The 10,876-nt window shown below is 38.6% G+C and overlaps 1 protein-coding gene across 5 annotated transcripts in view; it reads left to right on the top strand.

Annotated features, from left to right (window-relative positions):
- PLPP4 (phospholipid phosphatase 4) overlaps nt 1–10,617 on the top strand; it is a 64,276-nt gene extending 53,659 nt beyond the window's left edge. For all 5 annotated transcript variants that reach the window (XM_074875424.1, XM_074875429.1, XM_074875428.1 and 2 more), the window contains 2 exons: nt 2,968–3,138; nt 7,567–10,617. In XM_074875424.1, the coding sequence (XP_074731525.1) occupies nt 2,968–3,138; nt 7,567–7,766 (371 nt within the window). In that variant the 3' untranslated portion in view covers nt 7,767–10,617. The remainder of the gene's footprint in view (nt 1–2,967; nt 3,139–7,566) is intronic.
- The last annotated feature ends 259 nt before the right edge of the window (nt 10,618–10,876 follow it).

The following is a 10,876-nucleotide window of genomic DNA, read 5'->3' on the forward strand; positions in this document are numbered from 1 at the left end:
AGTAAAATTGCCTGGTCAGTGCTAGTAATCCTGAATATGAGTCTGTGAGAAGTGAACGTCTGCTCTGTAGTTTGAGCAATATTTCTGTAAGCCCTCTAAATTGCTAGGCATTGTAGATTGCATGAAAATGAAGCCACAAAGCACTTGATGCTTCTGCCTGGGAATACTGTCTTCAGATTTCAGTTCATCTTCTTCTAAGGATCTAAAAAATAATAAACTGAGATGGAAAATGGAAATATGAAAATAAAACTAATTTTTGAGAGGAAGTATTTGAAAGTATTCATTCTATAATTGCACTTGATAATGAATATTCAAGACAGATTTAGTTTTGTTCACTCCATTTACTCAGCTGGAAGAAGAAATGATGCAGATGAGTCCTGTCCTTGAAGTCTCAGGTAGGTTTAGACATGTTTCTAGTTCCAAAGGTCTGCAAAATGGACCCTATGTCTGCTCACACAGATGTGAATGTGTGTTTTAACCATCAGAAAAAGACCCTATAATGAGCTGCAGGTCTTTCAAGTTGCACCAGGGCAGGGTTAGACTGGCTATTAGGAAGCATTTCTTTCCAGAAGGGGTTGTTGGGCGTTGGAATGGGCTGCCCAGGGCAGGGGGGGAGTCCCCATCCCTGGAGGGGTTGAAGAGTCAGGGTGACCCAGTGCTGAGGGATCTGGTGGAGTTGGGAATGGTCAGTGTGAGGTTCATGGTTGGACTGGAGGAGCTTCAAGGGCTTTTCCAACCGAGATGATTCTGTGATTCTTTGATACAAAAGACAATACCACAAGCAACAGGAAGAGCATGGAAGAGAACAGTGTTGTCTTTTGTCATATTCCAGTGGCTAATCTAACAAACAGGAGAGGCACAAGAGAAAGTCTACACTGGAAAGAAGAAATGTTTATTTGTTGTTTCAAGTGTGTCAGTCTACACTGGCTACTAAGAGTTGGAGAGGATGTTTGAAAATGGAGGAGGGGTATTCCACTTTGCTGAGATATGTTGTCTCAGGATCATAGACTTATTTTTTCCATGGTGGCTATAGCCTAGTGCTCTGACTATGCATCTCACAGCCTGTTTCTGTGTAAAACATGCTCCTTTTAGGAAAATACATTCATTTCAATAATACTATGATGTAGAAATGTCAGAAGAAATTATTTCTTCTTGTCTGGTAGGTAGTCTGAAAGGCAAAGCAAGTTTATATGATTTTCAAAGGTCTGTACACAAGAAGGTAACCTGGTCTGCAAGAAATGTTTTATTTATTCAGGATTGTTTGTTATATTTTCAAGTTTGCCTCCCACTGTCTTCTGACAAGTACAGAACCAGCACTTGTTGAAGAAGCTTCTAGGAAACAATATATTTGGTGTAGTGGTTTGATAACTAATCAGCATTCTGTCTTGCTCCAACACAGCCGGTCTAAAGAAGTGATTTATTTGTGTGTTCGAAGATGAAATGCAAATCTTCAGTAATTGCATTCAAACAGCTGTGTAGTATAAACTTATGAAACCACTCCATTGTACTGTCAACTAAAATTGACCATCCCATAGATTTATCAGCAGAATACAAAGTAATTATCATATCTAGTGTTTGGGAACATGAGAAGAAGGGCATTTGAAAAGCCCTAGCAGGAGATTAGAAAAAAGATGCATATCTGACCCCACACTGATGGTGATTTTACCATTAAATTCGCTGGTGGCAGAATCAGAAAAGAATTATATATTATGAATGTGACCTATTACCTCTTATAGAGGTGCCTAGATATCACAAAGATAAAAAGTATAAAGGTAGTCAGAAAAAAGATTTTTAAATGCTTGCATAAATATTTATAATTTTGCTATCTGTGGTTTATGTGCTTATGTTCTATTTTGATCTTTGCAGTCAGGAACAAAATTGAGTGTGACATTTGTGGAGAAAGTAGAAGTGTTTCATGGAGCTACCTGTTCAGATGCAGCACTAATTTTTCTACAGGAAAAAAAAAGTTCAAATGTTTTTTAGAAAAAATAAAAATGCATATTTAAAAAAAAAAAAAATTTCTATCCAGTATCTGGAAGGTGAACAGCCACAAGAGGAAAGAAGTTCAGTATGGAAACTTGGTGCCTGAGTTCTGTTGTCACTGCCAGTTGTGCATGTTCTATAGAAACATGTTAATGGAACCTAAAAATCTCATTTAAATGTAATTCAATTGCAACACAAACTGACTGAATCCCTTTCTGCTTTGAACCTTAACTTTTTAGAAGAGGTCTAAAATCAGGAAAGACATCTGAAGATTAAGCATGAAAGAGCTTTTGTGACTTGAGTTAACAATTTGCCTATATGTTTAATTTAATGTGCAAATAAAATCAGGGATTCTTTCCACAGCTGATGTCTCCCCCCGACGAAAAAGGTAAATTGCTAAAGGAAAAAAAAAAAATCAATTGTTATTGGATAGATGAATGTCTAGAGCTACCACAATATTTGCAGACATGTCAGATTATGTGAAGGCTGAGTATCTATGAGAAGGAAGTCGGTATGCTTTGCAGTGTTCACTTGCCTGATTACTTGCATTGCTACCTAGATAACACCACTGCTGTGGAGAACATATGTATGTCATGGATCTTGTGGGAGACTACCTTTTCCCATTAACCCCCGAAGAATTGTGGGTTTTTTTAAAGTTTGTAAGATCATGATTGCTTTATTAAAAAAAAAACAAACCAAAACCAAAACCCAAGATAACTGTCTACCTAGGCAATTTGCTACATTCCTTTAAAAAACTAAGTTATAACAGCATCATTTATATAGTTACATAAGAATCACCATTCAAATTATGAAACTCCCTCAGTTTTTTGCAGATGGGTCTTCTCAACTCACTTCAGCTCCTAGTATCACCCTAGAAAGTGCAAGACTCCTCTGCAGTAGAAGAATCCTGCTGTCAGATCTTAAGGGGTAGTATCATACAGCGTTAATGACAAAATACTGTAATTATGTGGGGTTTTTTATCAGTTGCATTTTCAGGCCTTGGCTTTACCACCTTCTACTTGGCTGGAAAGTTACACTGCTTCACGGAAAATGGCCGGGGCAAGAGCTGGCGACTTTGTGCAGCAATTCTCCCACTCTACTGTGCCATGATGATTGCCCTGTCGCGTATGTGTGATTACAAACATCACTGGCAAGGTGAGCCATGGAGATACCTTTTATCTACTTTTTTTTAAATTAGCCTTGTATTTCTTTGATTTTATTTTTTTCATTAAATCGCATGAGTTAAAATGCAATTGTATGCTATAGATTTTCCCTGTTCCTGGATTGATGCTGAGGGTTTCAATGTCTGAAAATACTGCAGTGGCCCGTTACTCTTCTATATTTTTATATACACTATTTCATCATATTTCATCATATTTATGTATAAATCTGCGTCAGTGGGTTTTTTACATCATCATTTTTCACAAATGTACATCAGTGCCATAGCTGTCTTCGATGGAACCAGCTGTAAGCTGGACCTGTTGGGTATGTGAGTGACTGTTAATATGTGGCTCCATGTGCGTTATGCCAGACTGAAGTATCTGTGTGTAGCCAGGAGCCTGCTCCAGCGTGGGCTTCCCACAGGGTCACAGCCTCCTTCGGGCATGTCCCCCTGCTCCTGTGTGGGGTCCCCCACGGGCTGCAGGTGGATTCCGCTCCCCCGGTGACCTCCCTGGGTGCAGGGCACAGCTGCCTCACCATGGGCTGCACCACGGGCAGCTGGGGAATCTCTGCTCCTCTCCCTCCTTGCTCACTGACCTGGGTGTCTGCAGAGTTGTTTCTCTCACATTCTCACTCCTCTCTTCGTCTGCTGCTGTGCAGTTGTTTTTTTCCCCCCTTCTTAAATGTGTTATCCCAGAGGCGCTACTGCTGTCGCCAATGGGCTCGGCCTTGGCCAGCGGTGGGTCTGTCTTGGAGCCGGCTGGCATTGGATTCATTGGACATGGGGGAAGCTCTAGCAGCTTCTCACAGAAGCCACCCCTGTAGCTCCCCACTACCAGAACCTTGTCACGCAAACCCAATACAAAGACATATCATTCTGTTGGTTCTTCTACATAGTTTCAATTAAACTAAGCATATCTCTGTCCTGCTGAGCACTTTCTTATCTCATACAGCAGTCAGCATACCAGAGCAAGGCTCATCCATGCTTTTTCTTGCTCCATTTTTTGTGTTCATGCAGCCTCCTGTTCTCCCATGGCTGCTTAATCACTAACCATTAGTCTTGACATGTTCTTTAAGGAGTCGCCTGGTTTCCTGCAGACACCTTGTCTTGTTACAGGGCTCATTACTCTTTGCTCACCGACACTTGGAGTCGGAGAGAGCCTCCAGCACAAAGCTGCTGAACGCGAGGTGCGTGCCTCGCCAGGCTGGCGGGCGGGACAGACGGCAGTTACGAATCTCATGCTCAACGTGTGACACTTGGCTGGTTTGAACTCTCTGTTAAAGAGGGAGAGAGAGAGAGAGGAGTGTGAATGAATGAGTGTACAGGTTTACTGTCAAGTTTTGAACGCATGTTTACAGTGTGTACTATCTCTTGCCAAGAGTATGAATTATTTATGTACTGAAACATGTGCTGTGAGGCAGATTATTATGGTGTATTTTATATATGATAGAAGAAAACTACACCCAAGGGGTTATGACTGTGTTCATTACAGCTGCTCGAATTTTTGTCTGAAGTTTATGGGGATAGAGCTGAAAACTCAGCTCTTCCCAAGCTAAGAACAGTGCTGGCAGACATTATCCTGCAGGTGACATATGCTTTTACCTGAAAGAACTGCATTCTCAAGGGAGAGACTAGTTCACTCTAATATACAGCACAGAAGCTCAGATGTCATCTTTTATTCTCAGCAGAGTCAACTAATTGTGCTAGATTATTTATGGTGGCTTTGTGATAGAGTCTTAACTATGCTGTGGGGAATGAACAAGGACCATCAATATAATGTCCAAAACTTAGCATACTGTAGGTGAAAGATGGAGTGGAGTATCCTTATGTTAAAAAGCCATTGAGTGGGCTCAGAACGTTAATATTATGAGGACTTTATGAGCTCCCTTCAGTTTGGCTGGAGAATGTAGTATTCAAGATATTAGTGTTGGTATTGGTGAATATTCAGATATTTCCTTATGAATCTTGAATGTATGGACTGCTTTTAAGTCCCTAGATCTCTTTTCAGGCTTATAACTCTGAAAATGTTAATTTACTCATTAAATAAGAGGAGGTGTTGTACGAAAAACAGTAGAGATAAATACTGAGACTGAAAGAATATTCTTTTTCCTTTATGGGCAAAGGAGAGAAAAAAAAAAAAAAAAAAGGAAGTGTGGCTACCATGAGCTCAAACAAAACACAGAATTGGTGTCTTCAAAACCAGGAGTCAAAATAGCTGCCTCTGTGTTTGCTCATTACCCCCCAGTCAAGGTCAATAAGCTAGAAATCTTTGGCATAATTCATGTGGTGAACTTGTATTACTGTGGTGCCCAAACTCAGGCCCAGAATTGCATAATTTGTGTGTAATGGGTTTTGAAATAAATTATCTAGGCAAGTTTTCAGCAAGTCTTGAAATACCAAGGAACTTACAGAGGACTGGCAGAAACCTGGTGTTTCTCCATAAATAAAAATAATAATCATAGGCTTGACCTCATTGTTAAGCAAAATAAAAAAGCAGCTGGAACAGTATTCAGTCGATCACAGCTAAAGGAGGGTAATCTGAGAATTGCAACCAACACAGGTTTATGGAAAATGAGTCTTGTCACAATAACTACACTTTTTACAAGTTGATTGATGCTGTAATAGTATACTATAGTGAAAATTCTTGCCCTTGGTACCTTTTGTACCATGACAGTTTGATAGACAGTCTGAACGGTACAAAATCAGTCAGCTTCCTGTATGGGTAGGATAAGCTTTGGTCTGTTTGCAAATACTGTGTATACACAATTACCTGTTAAAATCTTACTTGAGTCTCTATCATCTTTGTGATAGATTTGTTATGTCCTTTTGCATGTCAGAAGAGAACATAGGATTAGAAGGGATCTCCTAGGTCATTCAGTCTAGTCCTCTTCCTCAGCAGACAACTGTGACTTACAATCACATTTCTTAAATTTATCCATCTCAGTATTAAATTTTTCACATATTCTTGCCCTAACTATTCTTGTTAAAAGGCCTTTCAGAATCTCACTCCTCCAATGATTACAAGCCATTTATTACCCACTGAAAGGTGAACCACATGCCCTTTGTTTTAATATATACTAGACTGACAAACTAGGGCATTTAATCTGTATTTAAGTATTTTAGAGAAAAATCATTTGTATTGATTTACCCTTCTTTGTCATTAAACTCAATGATTCGCCATTTTTATTACACTGTGGTTTCTTTGTAACCAAAGTAAAATACAGAAACATAGGTATGCACAGATGGTAGGGTGCTTAGTAAGTCATGTTAAAATAAAACACGGTGTCAGGTCATATTCTAGCCAGTGCCTGTTGCCTCACTTCCATTAATGTTTGTGTTCAGATCTGAGGCTTTCAGTCAGTGTGTATTTTCAGTGAAATTTTGCTCTGATTGCTTGAAAATGAAACACAAGATCAGGGGTGTGTATTAGTAAGAGTCAGGGAGAACCTGACAACAGAATGAATCATCTTGCCCTTCAGGTGCTCTGCGGTTCCCACGGAAAACTTAAAATTGCCCATGTGTTAGAGCTGCAAATATCTCATACAATGACCTTATTTTATCTTATCTTATTTTATTTTCTGGTAGCAGTACAAGATAGTAAAGAGCATCAAAGAAAGATATTCAAAAGGTGTTAAATCAGCTAACAGGCGTGCTTAGTCTTTGACCTTTCAGGTGCTTTTAGGAAGAATTCACCCAGCTTGAAATTGTTCTTGACAGCTGTCTTTCTCAGGGGCCTTTCAGGAGCTGCAAGTGAAATGAATTGTTCTAACTACAGTGGCCCACTTCCTGAAGGAAGATAATTTTCCATCTTATATCCTACCTTTTCCCTGTCTGCATTGGAAGATGCCTTCCAGAATACAAACCAGTCAAGAGTAGATCTGGCACTTTAGCTGCCCTCTTTCCTGCAGGTACTTGGGCAGAGACAAGGAGCAGACTGTAGGCAGTTCCATAGTTTGAGGTGTACCTGTCAGCATAAGACCTCTGCATGTTGTAAACAGCATAGTTCAGCTGTGTTGTTCATAAATAGAAAACCCGGTGGTGGTCATTGTAAATCATGGCAAACTGGAAGAAGATATGTGCGTTGCTTATCCACAAATGTTCATCAATGGTGAGCTGGAACATCATAAATGTTTAATGCCCCATGGACGCCATTCTATTCCCCCTGTTCGTCTCTTGAAACACATAGCACACAATCTACGTTTTGGGTATTCAAAATGTTGGTGATGTCCCTGACAAAATACTGATTTTATGTGTCCTGTGTGATTGTGGTATTCAGCTCCAAAATCTTTCTGAAAATTTGAAACCATGTTTTCTGGGTTAAACACTTCCAGGTTAACCAAATGTCTTTTATTTACAGCTGTCACTACTGGCTGACCTTTCCATGGTAACGTGCTTCTGGTTTTGTTGCTTTTCTTATCTAGATGCTTTCGTTGGAGGGATCATTGGCCTCATTTTTGCTTATATTTGCTACAGACAACACTACCCTCCTTTGGGTAATACAGCTTGTCATAAATCTTACGTCAGCCTGCTAGATCAGAACTCTGTGAAGAAAGAAGAGAGACCTACAGCAGATAATGCTACTGGCCTGCCTCTAGAAGGAATAACTGAAGGTCCTGTATGACTTTAAGAAATGTGCAGAATGAACTTTTAGCCTTCTCACATTTCCTCCAAACTGGTCTCTTAACACGGTGTTTCTTACTGTATGTGTTTTTTCTTTTGTTTCTTTCCTTTTTATAAAAAAGAAATACTTTATTTTTAATGCCATAATATCATCATACTTAAATTTTCAGTTCATATTGACTTGCTGAATTATCTGTTTTCAGTCTACTACTGCAAACAGATAGACTACTTGAGGGAGGGAAAAGAACGTTAATAAGAACAATCCCATGTGGAGAATGGTTAAAATCAATTTTAAGAAGACATGGTTGAGGATATAGTAGATCTGGAAACAGGTTTTCTGAAGTACTGAGTATCTCCTAGAAAGTTCTGGTCGTCTTCAGCACTCATTGACTTTGATGGGTGGTGAGTACACACAGCACTTTTCATCAGATGTTCAGCATCTATTGTGGCCAGCCATTTCTTTATGTAATTTGATGTTAGGACATCATCCTTATGTTTATCTTGTTGCCTTCTAACATTAAAAAGATCTCTACATGCTGGTAGAACATTGTATTAATTGTCAAGTTTTGACAAGGTCATTCTGAGCTACTAATGATCAAGCAGATGAAAGGTATGAAAGGGTTAAGGGTTTGTAAGAGCCAAGCCTCGTGCATTAGTGGTTCCACAGGATGATTCTGACATTCAATAAATTCCACACTGTTAAAATTATCATCTTACAATAATATATATTTTCATAGGATGGATTAGAAACTTGGTATTACATCATCAGCAGTTTTTTGAGAGCTCTTGCAGTAATTACCATCAAAACAAAATGAAAGAAAAGAACACCCGTGACATTCAAGAAGCTGAAGTCTTTAAAACAAATTTTTAAAAACATCCTAAAACTCTGAGGATAAAGAAACACAATGTTTTCTGTGAATCTCGGTGTGCCATGTTCATTCTTGTGTAGTGACTCACTGCAGCATTGGTGATCTAAAGAAATGCAAAGATTTTCATTTGTGACTTTGGGTGCACAACCATGAATGCTTGTGGTGGTCTCCAGCACTGTAACATATCCAGAGGAATGCTGGAGGCAGTTTTCCACTAGACCCATTCTACATTTTCAGCTCATCATGTTCTTGAGCATGGTGTTTGCGCAGGTTGGCTTGGTACCTGAATTGAAACTCATCTGAATCAAAACACTGTTGGTATGGAGAAGATTACTAAGTGTATTACTTTAGTTAATTTATTACTGGTAGGATCCTGTTTTGTTATGTATGCACTATGCAGTATACATCACATTCCTGTGAAATGATGTACCTTTGGATGGCAGAATGTCAGATTCCAGAATTTTTTTTTCTTAGATATCCTGTGAAAATGCAGGCAAATGTTCCAGACCACACCTTGGCAGTTGAACATTTCTTAGCCGGAGCTGCTGGTTAAAGCGATCAAGACAACGTTGATCAACGACCATTATTACGGTGCTTTAGACTGGAGGAGACTGCTGCCATAATTATAATTTATGTGTTCCTGTTGGAATATGTATTGGCCTTGTAGGCATTTTGTGATTCAAACAGCTCAGTGTCTTTATGTAAGGCTTGTCATTTACTTTTCTCAACGGTAAGCTTTGTAGATTTTTTGAGAAGAGCTACTTCCTGATTGGCAACACTTGAATTTTTTTAGAAAGCAAGTAAATTAGAATCCCTTTAAAAAGAAATGTAATAATTGTGTACAAGTGGATGCAACCTTACTATGTATAAATTGATACGATATTTGGAAATAACTATAAATAGGAAATGACATTAAGGAACAGAATGTAATAGGCATGAACCTGGGACGGTTCTGCAGAAATTGGGCCTGATCTCCTTGTAAAACTGATATCAGTTTGACTGCATCAGTTAAAGGTAGGATTTTTTTACTGACAGTTACAGTATTCTGAGCCCTAGGATAGAGACAGTTACCCAAATATAACTGTGGTTTTGCTGGTGTATATATGCTAGTTCACAAAAATAGCATCAGCAAAGCACAATTTTTCTGGCATTGCATTTGCACTCAATTTGACAGAACACTCCTCTAGTGTAATTGAGGTCTTATTCTAGAAATCCACACAGTTAAGTGGAGGTTTAATCTTTCTATAAAGTTTTTAAACCATCCTACAGAATTCTGTAAGAGGGATATCATTTTCTATTACTTCACACAGGAGGATTAATGAAAGCCCTAGAGTAAGAGTATCATGTCTTTACATTGTGTAGGGCTTAGTCATTAGCTTTTTCTTTCAGCAGGAACCCTAGTCTTCCAGATTATATGCAAATGTTAAAAAAAATCATAAATCAAAATTAGAAGTTTAATACTGATGCATAGAGCATTTTGCATGTTTTTATATAGACCTGGCTTAGTCTCAGAAATGAGTGGGGCCTCCTAACTGTGCTGTACACATTCCCAGTATTTTAATGGCTTTTGATACAAACGAGCTATCTTCTTTGGGATGGGGAAAGCTTATACAGTCCTTAAATGAGCAGTGGCTGTAAAAGATTGGAATATGAAGTGTAATGCAGCAGAAATACTTACATTGCAAGAGCAATTGGTGAACTTTGCAAAGCAGTAAAGAATAACAGATTTTAATGGGAATACTTAAATCGAAAGTCATAAAATAGACAATGTAAAAGCTTTGATTAAAATGTAATTAAAATTATGAAAGACTTAATGAAATGAAACTTGTGGAGGGATCTGTAGGCGCTGTAATTACCAATGCAAAGTCAGTGTAGGGAAGGCATTTTTGTGGATCAATGTATTTTAATCTCATGCTTTCTCAGTGTGAAGGAAATGTAACGTTGTAACGCACCAATAAAACAACACATGAATGTGGGTTTGTACATCTGTGTGTCATCATTTTTTTGAGAAGAATAAAAGTTACCAAGTTAGTTTCATTAATAAACTACGTGGAGTGTTACAAAAAGCAAGCCCTAATGTGACTGCATTATTGAAAAACAACAGCAGTTCCGGAAGTCATTCCTGATACCACTAAAATGGAACAGCCTTCCTCCTTTAACCAAAATATGCTATCCAACTTTCATCCAGGAAAATGTACAGTGTAAGTCTGCAAGGTTTTGAAACATGTAACCAGCTCAACTT

This window comes from Strix uralensis, chromosome 7 (genome assembly GCF_047716275.1).
Source record: "Strix uralensis isolate ZFMK-TIS-50842 chromosome 7, bStrUra1, whole genome shotgun sequence".
NCBI lineage: Eukaryota > Metazoa > Chordata > Aves > Strigiformes > Strigidae > Strix > Strix uralensis.